General features: G+C 38.4%; 1 protein-coding gene across 4 annotated transcripts in view; it reads left to right on the top strand.

Moving 5' to 3' along the window:
* The window catches only part of mef2aa (myocyte enhancer factor 2aa), a 92703-nt gene that overhangs the window by 36724 nt on the left and 37923 nt on the right, over nt 1-18056 (top strand). For all 4 annotated transcript variants that reach the window (XM_088340558.1, XM_088340559.1, XM_088340556.1 and 1 more), the window contains one exon: nt 5729-5932. In XM_088340558.1, the coding sequence (XP_088196684.1) occupies nt 5729-5932 (204 nt within the window). The remainder of the gene's footprint in view (nt 1-5728; nt 5933-18056) is intronic.

The following is an 18056-nucleotide window of genomic DNA, read 5'->3' as shown; positions in this document are numbered from 1 at the left end:
GGAAAGAAGCACTACAATAAGGTCCTGTACTCAGAAAAAGGTGCACACAATAAAAAAATCTAACTTTCAGCAATATCCGGATATTTTTCGGATCTACCGTTTTACATAAGTCAAACGGTTGTACGTAGGGGAGCGTCTGTATTCTGTTTACAAGGATGAAGCAGGGGAGGATGTCATTGTTTGCGCATTTAACTTCTGACTAGAGGTCAACCGATTATCGGGTGGGATGATTATCGGCACAGATATTCGGGAATTGGTTGGATATCGATATTGCGTTATTATAAAGCCAATATTAAGCACAACACCGAGCAACAGCCGTGCCGAGCCTTAATTTTCCTCTCCTGCCTTCTGTCTTTGACGCCACCCACATTGTGCCTTCTGATTGGATAAGAAACCGGGGAGGGAGCCTCTGAAGCAGGAAATCCCCACTCTGCACTCTCCGCAGTCACAGACTAAAGCGAAAGTTAGGGCTGTCGCAAACATTTTTCATATTTGCGAATACTTTTCACATTCGCAATCGGCGTCTTTTTTCTCTTCACCACCTTTGTGACCTACCCCTGACTGAAATGTAGAGTAAATGTCACTGTGCAGCAATGCACACACAGGGGCCTAATTCTGACTCCCCTGTAAAATATAACACGCCTTAACATTCACACAAACTCTGATTTTCCTATGCTTCTCAGTGCTGGGAGTTTTGCGATCACAGACCGTATAATGTATTTATTAAGAAATATTGATTGGCGTGATAAAAACAAAAAAGCATTTGTTGTCTGTATAAAGAGTTCATTAGGACATTCACGCGAACGTCACTAACGTTGGAGGCGACCCAATGTAGCTAAACGCTATAATATTTTTGACCGGGGGGTTAGGTTTAGAGCTTTGAGGGTGATAAGCACCCAGAGTTTCAAATCACTCTCATTTTTCTCCAACAGCGCCATACAAACATATTTCAGTTATTAAACATATTAATTCAGTCATTTAAATAAGTAATAGCTATTGAAATTATGAATAAATAATCGACCTCAGTGTTCCCAAACACGGGCTATTTTATTACCAAGAAGATGGATATTCAGTCAGTATCAATAATAATTGTTTTAATAGTGAGTGGTTTCTACATAATCCATCAAAATGTGATGATATTGTGTTCAATTGGTAAAGAGAAAATTCTTTATTATCAGAATACATCTTAACGATGGTTAGAATCAAATGGACTGAACAATTTTAAGGCATTAGAGTGATTTAGACGCTGCGTCGTTCAAATTGTTGTTGTTTTTTTTCCCCTTTTTGTATTGTTTATGTAGGGTTTTTTCATCATATTTAAGCTTGTTCTGTCCTATATTAAGGAAGAGAGAATTTTAAAAATGCTAAATTTTTGGCGGAGTTTGGGTTGAATTTTGGGGGTTCTCCAAAAACAGACTGGTTGACATAATCTGAATACTAGCACTGGTTTTTGTGTGTATGTAAATGTACTGATTGTTCTGACGTGGGAAAGTGAAAGTTGGAGTTTTGTTGGAAAAGTTCAAAGTATTCTTGAAGAAGATACTCGGGCTACCTGCTGCCTTTCACAGCGGCTTGAATCCTCAAGTAAAAGTACTTCAATTGATGTGTGATGGTCCTGTACGAGGTAACATCGCAGTCATCAACCTAGCTTGTCACACTGATTGCCCTTGAAAGCGAGATAACGACTGTCCATCAGCCTCTGCAAAGCTTGATTCTTCTTATTCACAGTGTTCATGAATTCGACCCCAAGAACAAACAAAAGGTTCAACTTCTTCCAACTTGGATTTCTGTGGGTGTATACTTTAAAGATTTGAGTTTTGAAAACTGGGCATGACATGGACTCAAAATTCACATTCAGTTCAGTTTACCATTTTATCGTCATTCCCACCCAGGACCAGACTTTATCACCTTTGTTTATACACATGGAGATCATTAGGGCACTTTTGTTGTTTCCAGCATAGATGATCCAGACAGACAGCCACAATGCAGTGTGCACTCCAGGAGCCAGAGGGCCTAGGACCCTCTGCCAGCTAGCGCTAGGGTATCTTGTCTCTCTTGTTTTAATTCTCTTCTATTTATCTGTGTCTCTCAATCTAAAAGTCGTCTATCTGGGGTGACACTAGGTTCTAATAAGGTTTCCAGCTTCTAACCCCTCTAAAGGTGTTAGCAAGTCTGGTGTCTTCCGCTATGGCTCAGTCAGAGCTGCAATCACAGCCCCAGATATCTTGTCTCTTTTGGCTCCTCTTTCTGAGAAATGACATTGATAGACCCCTTGACTGGCACATAAACATTCTGTGTTTCTGCATATGTGTGCACAAAGGAGGGGACATTAGAGTAAAGCTTTAATTGAAAGTTTATGTGTAGGTCCATAGCGTTATAGATTATCTGTGTATTACAATTTCTAAATACTGTCGAACAGGAGTCATCAGCGTGGTGCCTGTGGGTCATCAGCGTGGTGCCTGCGGGCTTCAGGTAGCCGCTTAAGTACACCTGAATAGCCCGTGGACTGTTTTTAAAATTAGCTAACTGGCATGGAATATCACTGACATGAAAAGTGCCTTTAAATACCGTAGAAATTTTTCCAACATTCTTTTCAAATTAGTCGATAATTTATATAATACATAATTACTCGGTGTCCTTATTCATGGTAGATGTTTGGTGACCCCTGCTTGAGAATTGGTGGAAATTACCTTAAAGGAAAGATTACTATTCCTGATGATACATTTTATTTTGGAAGTACTAAATACAACTTTCCAAATGTAACTGAAATTTTTTTTTACAAGTTAATCCTCAGACACCAAAATTGTTTTACATGTTCCAAAAAACAGGGCATATAACCGTAGTTTAAACTGAATCAAAAGACCGAAAGCCCTATTTTAATTTTGGTTTGACGCTGGTAGTCTGCGGTAAATTTTAGGCTTGTACATTAACATACCTTTTTTGGAAATTTATTGAGTCCCAATTTAGAGAAAATATCTGAGACAGATGGCTGATGCTAACTCTGTTGCCAAGCTTGATAGTTATTTATTTTATCTATTTGTTTATTTAGCCTACACCATTTAGTGTTGGTCAGAGCACAGTGTCATGATAACGTCAGAAGTTTCTTTTGATTGAAATAGCCAATTTGGACAGATTCCAAGGATGACAGAGCAAGCATGTTTTTGGGTGTAGTTCATAGCTCTCACTGTTCTCTACTCCAAGAGTAATGCAATCTGGTCGTAAATGTGAAAATGCACCTCTCATCCATCCACATATTAGGAGACTAATATGACATCCTTTCTCTCAAGTAAGCATAATCTGTGTGGTTTACCATTTGCCCATCTGATGTTTGGGTCTATTCCTCTGCTGATTCTATACATGAATAAATAAATTTGATTTGTCGAAAATAATATGTTATATGTATTCATAAAGTTGAGAAAATCGACTTTAAACATATTAGTTATGTAATGCTGTAAGCAACAACTCACTATTGAGTCTGATTTTGAATAGTGAATTGAAATGATGCACTCAAAATGAAAACCACAAAATTGTGATCACCCAAAGAGCTGTAGCCATCCTTCTCTTACAGCAGTGTTATTGTGTCATGCTCTTCTCCGTGGCTTAAAGCCCAGCCTTCATCTGCTAAAGAGCGGACAATTTGTTAATAGTTTTCCCACTCATGTGAATCGCCCCTTTAACACCACGCTTGGCTTAATTGAGAGAGCAAACAGACGACGGGCAGATGAGTGAGTGGGGCTATTTCTCTTTCTAAACCGCGGAATACGGTGGATAACATTGGAAATGCTTCCAGTATTTATTCATATGCGATACCATACGAGATTTTATAGAACACTACCGTAGTTATGCAATAATTGATCAATCCAAAAAACATCTCTGACCAAAAACCGCAAAACATTGTATGCATAGGGAATTGAATCTGTCACGGCGGGGAGAGCGCTAAAACCTAACCACTCCACTACCAGTGATAAAGATGACATACGAAAAGGCATTACATTTCATCTCATATCACACTATTCTACACACAGTGCCTGAAATGAAAGTAAGAGAATGGAGTAAACAGAAAGTTGGATTGAAATTGAAAAATAAATAAAATGTCTGATTTCACTTCAGACACAACAAAGAGTTGTTTCCCTTGTGGTGCTTTTTTTTGCGTTGATTTATGCATTCCAGGATAACTTTGTTTTTTCATATTCTCTAAAGTTTGTTTCTAGCACCTTGAGTAAAAATTATGTAATACAGAGATGAACTATAACTCCGTTTTGAATATCATCTGTACCACTGGTAGTCTACAGATAAGGTTCGGGGCTTTAACAGTCACGACCTGGGTTCGATGCCCATTTCATAGAATGTTTTGCGATTTTAGTAAGCAATATTAGTAGTTATCATTATACTAAAACATATAGCTCGAGTGTGTAAAATGTAGCTCTTTCTGTAGCTTTAATTCCATGCACCTAATATCCCAGTGTTCCTTACATATGAAACATAAATGACAAAAGACTATTTTTGGGGTGCACCTTATTAGTTTTTGCGTCTTACAGAGCGGACAATAGACTAATCATTGCACACTTTTGCATACAAATGTGGAGATTTGTAAAATTACTATACTGGAAATGAAAAGTCACATTTGCATCGCACAAATTCAACTGGAAAGAGACAGGACATGGTCACTTTGCTTGGGGGGCATTTTGGTGTTGGGGGGAAGGGTGGTTACATTACCAGCTGGAGTGATGTATGACCTGATGTCCCATCCGAGGGCTCGAGTTGCAAGACTTGTGCTGCGCTCCACAGATATCTTTCCGTATATGGAGTCAGCGGCAACAGTAATGTATGGACGCCTCTGACTCAGCTCGCTGACTTGAGTGTCTTCACTGACCTCTTAACGAGAATTGTTGGTAGTTGGACCTATGCCATCCTGTCCAGTGGGCGACATGCCTTGTTGGCTGTCATGTCGCGCTTCTAAATAGGACTAATGTTAAGATGCATGCCTAAAGTAAAGGTCTGTCACGATCATAAAACTTAAGACTTAAAGTGAATTTGTGACTAAACAATGAGGTGGTACATACATGGACAAGTGAAATACACTATTCTCTTTATTTTTCCTGTTTATCCATTTCAGAACGAACTGTATTCAGTGCATTTTTGTTAATTAGGTCAATTCTTTTGGCAAGCCGCATATAAGCACAACTTGCTAACAGACGGGCGAGGCAATAAAGTAAAATTTTGTTCATTTTGGTGTGTGTGATATGAATAAAATTATCCTTTATTTAATATCAAAAGTAAAAGTAGGCAGTCTAAGCTCTCAAAAAACTCAAGTTTAACTGCGCATTATGCATGAGGTTTTACTGTATTTGTGCAACAATTAATTTGTCAAAAAATATTGCTGACCACCATCGCGAAACATTGGTTGCAACGGGAATCAGACCAGCGTCGCGGCAATGAGCACGAATGAATCCCAAACACTCGACAATCAGTTATACAGAGGACATACGAAAAGGCATTAGACATTATGACTACACTTTTTTTCCGTCACTGTGGATTATGAGATGACATCTGATGCATTTTAATGATTCATATACATCACTGGTGGTCCAGTCTTAAATTTTGTTTAGGTGAGCCTTGTTGTCAAGAAAATACGATAGGTCAGTTCAGCTTTTCAGCTTCTATTTTGTTTGAGTTGCGAGTTTTGTAAATTTCCATGAAACGGGTGTCATGTTTCTCTTTCCTTCAGGTTACGTTCACAAAGAGAAAGTTCGGCCTGATGAAGAAGGCCTACGAGCTGAGCGTGTTGTGCGACTGCGAGATCGCGCTCATCATTTTCAACAGCTCCAACAAGCTGTTCCAGTACGCCAGCACAGACATGGACAAAGTGCTGCTCAAGTACACCGAGTACAACGAGCCCCACGAGAGCAGAACCAACTCCGATATAGTGGAAGTGAGTCATTTTTGTGTGCTTGTGTTGGGGGGAGAAAGAGACAGCTTAGCACCCCTCCTGAATATTTATCTTCTTTTTCTCGTGTTGTGGTAGATTGCTTTTACACGGAATAATTACTTTTGTTCTGTGTGTATCCCCTTGTTAACACTCACCATCCAGATATTCAAACTGTGTTGATGTGTTAGGCAGATGTAAAATTTCCCCTCTTTAGTGCAGGTCACAGAGTACTGCATAAAGTGATAAGGTCATGTCAAATAACTGGTGAGGAAACCTATCTGACAACTGTAACAAACCTGTTTCCCGAAAGATACAGTCCCTGTTGTCACTGACATGTCCTCAGTCTGTGTTTAAGTTGCTGTTAAGTACAGTAAAAATTTAGTGTTTGCTCATCGAGCTTTTGAAAGGTTTCTGGCAGCGATTGTTTGCCTGGCAAATGGCAGGCTGTCGTGCACAGAATGCCTTGCAAAAAAGAGAAACCGTACGCCAATGACATTAATGATTGTGAAATCTTATTCCAGACATTTTTAACAAGATCATATCCTATAAGCAAGACCCTTGACAATTGGGAGCAGATACAAGAGAGAGAAAATGACAATCCAAGATAATAGTTAGCACTTTAGCCTCCCTGTAACAGAATTTAATAGAATACTTTAAACCTCTGAGAAATGGCTTTTATTTGTTCTGAGGTGGAAATTGCAACATGAAATTATGAAATGATGGGGGATAGAAACCTACGGTAAATAGCTAATGGGTTCAGGTAAACACATTCAAATTTTATATGCATAGTAAAATATTAATTTACCATTCATGTGATGTGTCTTGAGCTGGTACAGTGGAGTTGGTAAGTGGATGCAGAGGGGGAAAGATACATCTGATTTTTAGCCTTCGACTCGCGAGGATTTGTCATTCCCATACAAAACTTGTTGGTTTAATTACCTCCTTGTTCTTAATATTTGTTCCCATTGTCGATTGGTTATAACCATATTCTTTAGCAAGGCTAAGGATGCGTGTGCCTTTATGGATTTCTTTATAATCGAAAGTTTTGTTTTAATAGTTTTTATGTTTTTGTTTCTCTGCACTGCAAGTTTTGAGATCCATAGCTAATAAATATAGAAAAACACAGTATCGTATCGCAGTAAGTCTTTACAAAACTCTCAGAAATTTACACTAAATGAAGCAAGAAATAAGGCGTATCAGCATAATATCATGACATTAGCAGATTACAATTTTATATGATATCGAGCAATAACAGACTGCCATTTAGTACTGTCATATGCACAAATTCATCACATTTTGTAGCATGCTAAATAAATTGTAGTTGATGTCATATGGTAGGAAAAGGCCGTAACAAGGGCCTGAAAAAACATTGTAGTCCACATTGTAACGTGAAAAAATCTTAAGGTAAGGGATGCCATATTCTGGGGCCCTACTCCAATGCCATATTACTGCAAATCAATAATCTGACAATTTCTGAGTATTCTTTTTTTATGCGGGATGCATTGTAAGGCAAAGTGTCTTTTTTAGCTCTCAAGTCAAAGCTGCACAATTTATTTTTCTCTTTAGCCTGTTAGCAGTTATCAGGCTTCTGAGTGAGGGAAATCTGCCACCCATTTCATCTTACGGAAGGCTTTTAGTTTGTGACATTACAGACATTACATAGAGTGAAGAAGAGTCAGCTGTGGCCCATTATCTTTTATTCATGCCCCTGCTTGTGAATTACCTGCTTGGCAGAGCTGGAGAGTGCTCTTTGGCAAGTTAGCGTGTTCTTTCATCGAGGCCCCAGTAGCAAAACGAAACAAAAAAAAAAACAGCTGGGGCTCCCCTTCACCACTTATTAAGAATTTTATTAAACGACTCAAGTTAGATCAGTTACTTAAGACATTAGAGAAAGTCATCGTTAAGATTTTAGATTCAAAACCACAATGCTTGTCTTATGTAATTTTCATTTAATTTTTTTTCATTTCATTTCATGTAATGTACCGTATTTTCCGCACCGGGTTAGGAGGTATATGCAATTAAAACTACAGTAAGAGCTACCGTATTTATTTGTTGCACATTTTGTTCACGTACGGTATTTAATAGTGCAATGATTGATCAAACATTTTTGCTGTCCAAAATCGCAAAACATAGTATGAAACCAGAATCAAGCCTGGTTTGCGGCAAACCTTAAATATTACTCCAAACGGGATTAAAACGATTGTTCTATCTCATTTCCAAACTATTTTTACTCACAGTTGGAAGAAAGAACAATGTAAGAAACTGGACAAAACAGAAAGTAGTACTGAAAGATATAGATAAACGCAAAAAAGCACAACATGGCAAACTCTTTGGTTTATCTGATGATAAATCATACTTTGCATTTATTCATATCTTTCAGTTTCTTTATTCTCTAACTTTCCTCTCTGGTTCTATGAATATAATAAGTGTTAAAATAAGACAAAGGTTAATACCTTATCATGAGTCATTTGTATCACTGGTGGTCTAGTGCAGGTGTGGCGAACAAGTTTGACTCAAAGAGCCGAAATTTTTAACTGTAAGAGTCAAAGAGCCACACCAGGCACTGACCTGCCATGACAGACAAACACGCACAATTAAAAACATATTATTTCCCACAACACACTCCTCTCTTTACAATACAACAAGTATTGTTCTTGTGTTGATTTAAAGGAAAGTTTCCACCCTCAATACACACAATAAAAAAACTATGCATGAAACAAGGCAAAGAGCCATACAGGTAGTATATTGAAAATATGAAGAGGCAAAGAGCCGCATTCTTATTGGCCAAGAGCCGCATGCGACTCTAGAGCCACGTGTTCGCCACCCATGGTATAGTGGTTTTTCACAGCTCTCGCCGCCACGACCCAGGTTTGATTCCCCCTTTATACAAGGTGTTGCGGTTTCTGCAAGGATGTTATTCGATGTGATATATACCGTAAAACCTCGTCTTAGCACACACAAATAAATACTGTAATCATTTCCAATCTCATCCATCAGTATTTTGTGAGTTTAAAGGCATACCTTCAAATTACTGGCCAGGGACTGGGGCTTTTAGGTGCACCTCATTGTACGGAAATTATAATAAACGCAACACATTCCATCCAGATCCAAGCTGACCATCAACACATACCAAGATATCTCAGTATTGTACACAAGTCAGGATTTTAACAGATTGTAACCTTTCTGGCTTTTCTGATGGAAACTTGCAACACTTGTGCGACAACAAGACCACGTTGTCCCACACAAAACGAAACCCTAGCCCCTATGCCATCCCCCCATCTGCCTACCGGCTACATGGTCTGCTCTGAAGTGAAGAAGCAGAGCAGCACTAATCTGCAATTCCACTCCACAGCATCACCACACACAACATCCCTTTACTCGTTGCTCTCAAAGTTGGCCGAATGACTGCTGTAATTTGGTGACCCCGCACCTTTGTTTACCATTTGCACACAATTCTAAGTCTTTCGTGTCATCCCTCACTCAATTATCACAAGAATCCAAATTCCAAAGTCCCGATCAATGGGTCTCACATGGGAGAACTTTCGTTAAACACAAGTTTTTTTGAGGGGTGTTAAATCGTATTAAGGCTAACAATCATGCCTGTTTGTCCACTGCAAGGAGGTTGCTGGGTCAATGTAATTAGTAACTTTATTTTTTTTATTTTTTATTTTTATTTTTTTACGGGAATTGTTTTCCATTTAAAAAAAAAACTTGCTCTGCTGTGAACTTTAATTTGAGAAATTGAATCAAAGAGAGATAAAATAGTTATGGACATAGCCCATCTAGTAGATTCTTATTATTGTTTTATTGGCACACTGGCATGTGCATGAGTTCTAGTGAGTTACTTCAAGAGACTTTAAATGAATGATCATCTTGTACATGATAGCTTCTATGTACGGTGTGGTTATTGTTTGATCCCATCTGGCCATCCCAAGAGTGTAAAACTGTGGTAGCTACTTAAATCTTTTGCATTCTATGGTACGTTCCGAATGTGCCAGATCAGTTATTCGAGGAAAGTTGGCTGCAGAGTTGAATCAAAACTGATTTAAAAGTTCCACTTGTGAGGATTGTCATCCCCCTAGAAGGCTTTGTTTTGCTTCAACCACCTCCCCTTTTCTAATTAATTGTCCTGATAGTCGTGGCGGCAATACTTTAAATAGCAAGGGTAACGATGCATGCACTTTCTTCGTATTGTTTTATGATCGAAAGGTTTGTTTCCATGTTTATCATATTTTCGCTTCCCCTTTTGCATCATTGAAAGTCCTTGGTAACAATAGCTAATACATTTTGCACAAAAAATACAATATTGCAAATAACTCCCAGTCATACGCATGAACACCACAATGTTTAAAATTTTGGGAAGGAATTTTTAGTTGTTGAATGGTGGGAAAATGCTGCACCTAGTGCCCAAAATAACATCTTATTCCACATCATAATGGGAAAACTTAAGGTAAGGACACTATAACTGGGGGTGTACTGTACTGTCTATGTCTCATTTAGATCTAGGGACTTTGTAGAATTGTAGTGATACAAGATGTATTAGAATGCAGCCGTTTAGCGGTTTTGAGTGTCTGCCATCTCAAGTTAAGTACGTTGTTTCTAATTTGGTGTCAAAGTTTTAAGAAAGCTTTGTGAACCAAATCTTTAAAGCCCCAGTGTGTTTGACTACTATATGGCACTGTCGTGTCTAAAGCAAACCAAAACTAATGCCACAGAGCATAACTTAGCAGCAATTTATAAGACAAACATGGCAGCAACCTTAGGTAAGGATTCCACTTGAAAAATAAATTACGCCTTCCCGATCTGACTATTTTTTTTTTAATAAAAATAAATATTGGTATGGTAGTTCAGGGATTTTTGCCTCATACTCAAATCAAGGGATTTTTTTTTATTTTTAATAAAGTTTTTTTTTCTACCCATAGAAATGATACGCCTTGTCCATACTTTTCAGAAAGCAGGCCAGGTTTGGTAAGCTGAATACATGTAAGGGCCGACGATTCAGCAGAACATATTTTGAACAGTCTTGATTAAATTCACCCTCCGTGAAAGGTTTTACAGTAGAATAGAATAGAATAGAATATACCTTTATTTTCATTGATACAAAATGGGTTAACATATTGTGACAACGAAATTGGGCATGACACTCCAGGTTCACACACTCACAGTGAGTTAAAAAACCCAAGAAGATAAAGGAACAGAGAAGATAAGGTTATAAAACAAGGAGGATAAGGTTATAGTTATAATTTACACAAGAAATGTCGACATGTAGGATGTTGCATACAGTTTGGTATCATAAGGGTTAGTGCAATATGCATTTGGTGCAAAAATAGTCATCATAGAGCAAGAAATAGTCAACATACGCATTTGTGCAAGAAACATAGACATGAGTACCATTTACGTTCGTATGAGGTAGTGTTTTTGCAAAACAATTTCAGTTTTTTTGTGCGGTGTGTGTTTAGGGTGGTAATGGCTCCGGGCCCAGTGCTTAGGGATCAGCGTCACAACCTTGTAGCTTGCCTTTGTAGCATTTTCGTTTGACACGCAGGTTCTTGTAAAAAAAGCACTGATGTGCCATTAAAGCAGCTTTCCTCTGGTGAAATAATAGGCCACGTCTTATTAATCTTATGCAGGCCAGTAAAAATTTGACCGCGTGCCGTAACTGGCCCCCGAGACTGACTTTAGACATGCCTGCTTTAAGGTGTTTTTGAATGGTTTAGAAGTGCTTTTACAGTTTTATCAAAACAATATTTTGTTTGTCTTTTGTCCCTTGGTGTTGTCCCGAAATCGGGAAAAGCTCTCATGACTAGTTTTAACTCCACTGCCCCAATTGTCTTCCTTATTGAATTCTTTTTATGCCATTAATGAAAACGCTGTGGTTGCTCATTACATTAATCTAATACTCTTCAGTCTTTTTGCTGCCTTTTTCTGGTTCTCTCCCCGTGTGAAGCTAATGAGATTTTATCCTTGCTCCACTTCTAATCTCACACAATTTGATGGTGAGCACAGAGGATTGCCTTTATGTCACAGGCAAAACCTTTTGAATTGCAGAATACACTTGGTTTGGCCAGAGGTTCCTCATGACCATCGAGGTACATGTCGCATCTCGGACCTAATCCATTTTGCAATCACTTTTAGTCAACATTAAATCATTTAGAAATTAGGCTCCAGTGAATGGACCTTAACCCAGTTTGAGTCAAATACCAAATAATCTGCAGTGACAAATGAATAGCTTTCCCTGTTATTCAAAGTATTTTATTTTGCACTCCATGGCTCGTTTGCATGTCCTGTGTCCTGATGAATTGTGAACGTAAACAAGCAGCAATCATTCATAGGGAAATTTGTCTTATCTTTCCTCCTGATAAATAGGCCGAGCCATTGTTCCTTAAAAGAAAAATGGACAATTCCTTCTCTTTTCATGAAATATCTGCCTTTCTGTCACACGACCTCTACAGTAAGAGGAAATGAGAATATAATTATCAGGCAGCTTCCATTAGCGCTCATATCATGATTGCTATCAAAAAAAAATGTTCTAAATGGACTTGAATGAGTCATTCAACGTAAAATGTAAATTCTGACCGTTGGAAAATGTCAGCCACTTTTTAGCTTTTTTGGCCTTCACTGAGCATATTTTATTTATGTTGTGTTACTTGGTGGGCAGCACGGCGGCGCAGACGTTAGCGCGTGTGCGGCACAGTTCTGAGGTCATGAGATCGAACCTACCTGTGTGGAGTATGCATGTTCTCCCCGTGCTTGAGCGGGTTTCCTCCGGGCACTCCGGTTTCCTCCCATATTCAAACACAGGCATGTCAGGTTAATTGGCCAGTTCAAATTGTCCCTAGGTCATAATGAGCGAGCGAATTGTCTGTCCCTGTGTGCCCTGCGACTGACTGGCAACCAGTTCAGAGTGTCCCCTGCCCTCTGCCCGAAGATAGCTGGAATGGGCTCCAGCACCCCCGCGGCCCTACTGAGGAAAAGCGGTTCGGATAATGGAAGGATGGATGTTGTTACTTGGTGTTTTCTTAAGATTTAAAACCCATAGCTAAACATATACATATTAATATATTTTTTTGTTTTCATAATTTTATTATTATTCATCTTTTTAAAAAAGTTATTTATTCATTAGTGGTATTTTTTAGTTATGTATTAAAAAAAATCCTAAGTAGAAAAAAAAAATCAAAAGTATTTCAATTAAAAAATTAATTGGTAGGAAACGACCTTCTGCGAAACCTTTAGGAAAATAAGTTAGAAATGAATAAACCTTTTTTAAATGTCATTTAGTATTTTTTTTGTTTTGTAGTTTTGTAATGGAATTATTCATTAAGTTAGTAAGTTTATTTATTTATGCTGTTTTTAAATGAGATGCAATGTGACCTGGTATTAAGAATCCAATATTTATCCATATTCAGAATTGTTAGATTTTTGGAAAATAATTTTGAAAATCATGTACTTTAATTGTATACTTTATTCAGATTCCTGTTCTTTCAAATGAGTTATCTATTTACGTAGTGGGTCCATCCATATATTTCAAAATCACAGTTATGATGCAATGTGACCTGGTAACAAGCATTGCAATACTCATCCCGAATTTTTAGCATAATGGTACCTCTTCTTACGGGCTCAATTTATTCCAAGATCTTTCTTGTAACTGTAATGTCTCACGTTGTGTGTGTGTGTGTGTGTTTTATTAGTTTTTTTCCCGCTTAACTCCATGCCAGACGTTTCACTGACCAATTTTTGCCATTTTAACTCTGTTTTGAAGGCCTTCAGAAATTGAAGTTCTGTAGCTAAAAAGACATAGGACATATCAAAGAAAGGTTGAAAGTTCAACACTGCCAAATTTCTTGAAAATGCTCGATTCCAAGAAAGCCTCTGAGAAAAACGACTTTTTGGGAAAAGATGCATATCAGTGCTTTTGTTTGCATTTGTGATACTTAATATATATGAGCAATGCTTTCCATTAACACAAGGGCACATTGCTTGTAAAATAACATTTATTTGCAAAAAACAGTGAATTGATGCATGAACAATGCATAAACTTTGAAAGATCTTTTCAGCGCCCGGTGTTGCATCCTTCTCTGCTCCGAAGATGACAATGAGAAAGAAAAAGCATTAACTGTCTGGTCTGATCCATATTTTCTTTACTCTCACCATGATGCCTTATGACGCATACTGGCCATTGGGCCATCACTCTCAAACGCTGGGTACAGGAAGCAACAATAGAAGTTCAGGGCTTTCTCTATGTGTGGACAAAGATCTGATCAAATCCAATCCTGCCATCTATTGTTGATTTATCATACTGACATTATTACCAGAGGCTTAAAACTTATCTACGAGCTGCACCAATCCTTTATACATGTTTGTTTTTAACTTATCTTTATATTTTGGCACCTATTGTTCCCTAAAAAACGTATTTACACTTTCTGGCACGGAATTTGTATAAAAAAAGAGTATCTCGAATCGGGAGCAATCGACAGAGATTGACAACTATGAGATGGAGAGACTGCTGAATATACGTAAGCACTTACTGTACAGTGTACACTTAAAATTAAAGTCACCATAGCTTTAAATTAATGTACACAAAAAAAATATTCAGTGCTAATTTTTTTAATTTTTTTTTTGCCTGTTGTAGTTTGAGAGCGCAAACTAGACGAGCTGATGCTGGCAGTCATGAGTAGTAAGCGGTCTCGAGTGGTAGTCTCTAGAACTGTTTGTAAACTGGATTTTACTCCATATAGATAGATAGATAGATAGATACTTTATTCATCCCCGTAGGGAAATTCACTCTTCCAGCAGTCTACCCTGTTGTTTATTAACAGATGAACACGAACATGATGCCCGAGGGGTGCTTGTAGCGAAGTGGATGACGTCACGCCAGTCCAAAAATTCGACATCCCTGCGGCAGATGGAGAACTTTTCTTTGCGAAAATCCAGGGATACACCACCTCGTGTTAGCAAGTCCGCCTCCTCTCCGATTCCCCCCGGCTTTCGTGTCTCTGTTTAGCGGCGTTGAAGCCGGATTGCTCCGGGTAGCTCCGGGTGGCTACACGTTAGCGTCCGGAATGCTAAACGTGAGCGACGTTTCCGCAAAACACAGCAACTGCGCTCCCTGTGCGCTTCGATGTTTTCCAAAAGCACTCGATGATCTTATTTGGTCGTGAGTTCGCATTTACCATGATTACGGATGGTACCGAAGACTTATAACGCCGCTAGCCGCTTCGCTAGCTCCGGCTTTCCCTCCACGATAGGCCCCTTCATCACGCCGGCACGAGAATTCTTAAGGGCAAGGAGTTGGAAATCCTTGAATACACACATTTCTTGTGCGTTAAAACCCATGTCCATAGGATAGAAGTAATCCATAGTGTAGTTGTCAAACGGGAAGAAAAAACACCGAAGATAGGAGCAAACAATAAAACAATAGGGCAGCTGCTGGAAAAGGCAGCCGCTCGTGGCAGCGCCGCTTTGATTGATATAGCGAGGTAGATTTGTGTTTAGAGGTGCTTGTATAAAGAGGTACCACTGTAACCACACGGTTTTTTGCATATTGCAAGAGTAAGATTTAAGAAAATACTTATTCAACCAACCATGCTGATTGTGCATTGTGAAGGCTTATGTGGTGTCAGTGGGCGAGGGGTGGGGGAAAAGATTGTCAATCAAATCCTCAGCTCCACAGTGATTAGGGCTCATTCCTGACTTAATGAATGCAAATTGCCACATCTGCTACGGTGGGCTAGCTGTCCGTACTCTTCAATTAGTGTGATTGATCAATTATCCAAGCGCTGGTGGCTCGGCGGAAATGGAAGCTGTTGAGAAGGCTGATCTCAGGAAGAAAATTAAAGGGGCAGGGTTGAAATGAAAGACCTTGAAGAAAAAAATGCAGTTCAATGGAATGGTCTCAATTTCTAATTTAATTTGACAAATATGAAAGAATAGGAGCCCATTCTTTGATTTTTTTTTCCTGAGTAAAGCAGTACAAGAATAAGCAATCCCACTGAGGTCTTAATATTATACACATTTACATTTAGATTTGAAATTCATACCACCAGAGTTACCATTTTCTTAGTATTTTCAGCCGAATATTAAGAATAAGACGTAATTTTAAAAGACATACCTTCAGCTTTCTACTTTTTGCGTTTGCATCCTTATTCCTTGTGTCTTCGACTCACTGCCACAACAGTGAGAGAAGCCTGTTTTATCGAAACCAAATATCATTGCTATTGACTTAATGTTATTGCCTTGATGTTGATTTAATCTGGAATTGACTTTTTCTTCCAGCACATTTTTAATAATCTTTTTGGCTCCTGTGATTTATTGGAGATAATAAAGGAACTTGGAATAATTTTTGAATATACAATACAGTGTTCCCTCAACATATGCTGGTTTGACATTTACGTCCTCAGTGTATGATTTTTCACTATTAGTTCTGCAGATTTTTGCGTACATTTTAAGAGTATACTACTTTAAAACCAATCTGAGAACGGCCTTTTTCGTGACTGCTGATCAGAACAATCCAAACTAACAATTACATGACTAGTGACAAATTAATAACCCCTCTTATTATACATGTCGTTGTAAGAAAGCCAATCAGGTGGACAAGCGCGGGTGACTTTTTACGCAATTGGTAGGTCTCTGCATTTCTGTTTACAAAGTCTGCTATACATGGTACACAGCATAGACGTATACTACATATGGATGGATACAACGATTGCACCTACTATATATGGATTGTAGCATTTTCTTTCTAGGGGCAAAAAACTAAATGTAAATGTCCCCTCAAAAAACAACCAATACACATCAGGTAAACTGGACATAGCGTGTAACATCCGTCTCTGTACTAAAAGTCCCACAGTGCTTTGCAGTATGAAAATACTCCAGATGGTTATTGAACGTATTAGCCCAAACATTGAGTGAATATTGTATTTCATTAGCTGTTTTTAGAGTTTTCCAAAATCTTGACATAAGGGAAGTCAAATGTACCTCTTAATCTGTCGACATAATTTTGCTACATGATTCAAGAGACACAATTCAGATCTTTTGTTTGTATTATTTGATTAGAGCATCTTCCAAGCCTTAAAAATAAGACAAGTATAAATTGAAAAGCAAATAGATTTCGGTTCTGTTTTTTTTCCCAGACTTTCACTTGGTTCTGTCGTTCTGATATTAGGTATTTTCTTCTAATGTATATTTAATAGAACAAGGACTCCTGTCCCTTTGGGCTTTTGTTGAGAAAAAAAAACTCTCAAAACGATTCAACCGCCTCTTGTGTAGTCAGGACAGGGCAAAGAGACAGTCATTGGGTTGTCCATGTCCATATTCCACAAAACAGCCTGTGGAATGAATGGTTGTATTTACTCATATTTGCAAAGATACAGTATCTTTGTGCTTGTTCCTTTGGAAACATTCTCTTTTGTTTTCCTAGGTAATCTTTTTGGACTTTTGCTGTTTTTGGATGCTTGTTACTAGGTTACTGTTAAGAGATTTCTGCTCTTGGCACACACCACGCTTCATTTACGTCAGTAGACCCTCTCGACTGTGTTGCATATGTCCGTTTTCACATGGGTCTTTTTGCAGATAACATGAACAACAATTCAGAGTGTTTTTTGTGTCACAATTAATCGATTTTTTAAATTTTATTTTAATTGTCTAGATTGCCATTCTTAATCATGTAAAGAACATGATGACATTGGATATGGCACTCCAGGGTAATAGGTAATAAGAATATTGTGACAAATAGGCACATATTTACAAGGTAAATCTAGGATAGTCACATGAAATTAGAAGCACTACATTTCTAACACAAGAGAGGAGAAATAAAATATAAATGTACCATAAATTCCGGACTATAAGCCGCCACTTTTTTCCCAAATGTTCAGCCCTGCGGCCTATTCAGTGAAGCGGCCAATTTATGTAATTTTTCTAACGGCCACCGGCGGCACTCGAGTACAAAAGATAAAATTTAGACCGGTGGAATTGTGCGCTGAGGTAGACTGCATCCTCTTAGTTTATGTTCGAATTGTCCGTATGACAGAGGACAGAGGTTCGTTCCATTTATGAGGAAGACGCCCTTGATGGCAACAGTTATGAGGAGAAAGACGAGAACGGTTTACCGTGATTTTCGCAATTACGGCTT

The sequence above is a fragment of the Urocampus carinirostris genome, chromosome 7 (assembly GCF_059441175.1).
Source record: "Urocampus carinirostris isolate Australia breed hairy pipefish chromosome 7, RoL_Ucar_1.0, whole genome shotgun sequence".
In the NCBI taxonomy this organism is placed as follows: domain Eukaryota; kingdom Metazoa; phylum Chordata; class Actinopteri; order Syngnathiformes; family Syngnathidae; genus Urocampus; species Urocampus carinirostris.
The sequence above is the reverse complement of the archived record's forward strand: the minus strand, read 5'-3'. Positions and strand labels throughout refer to the sequence as shown.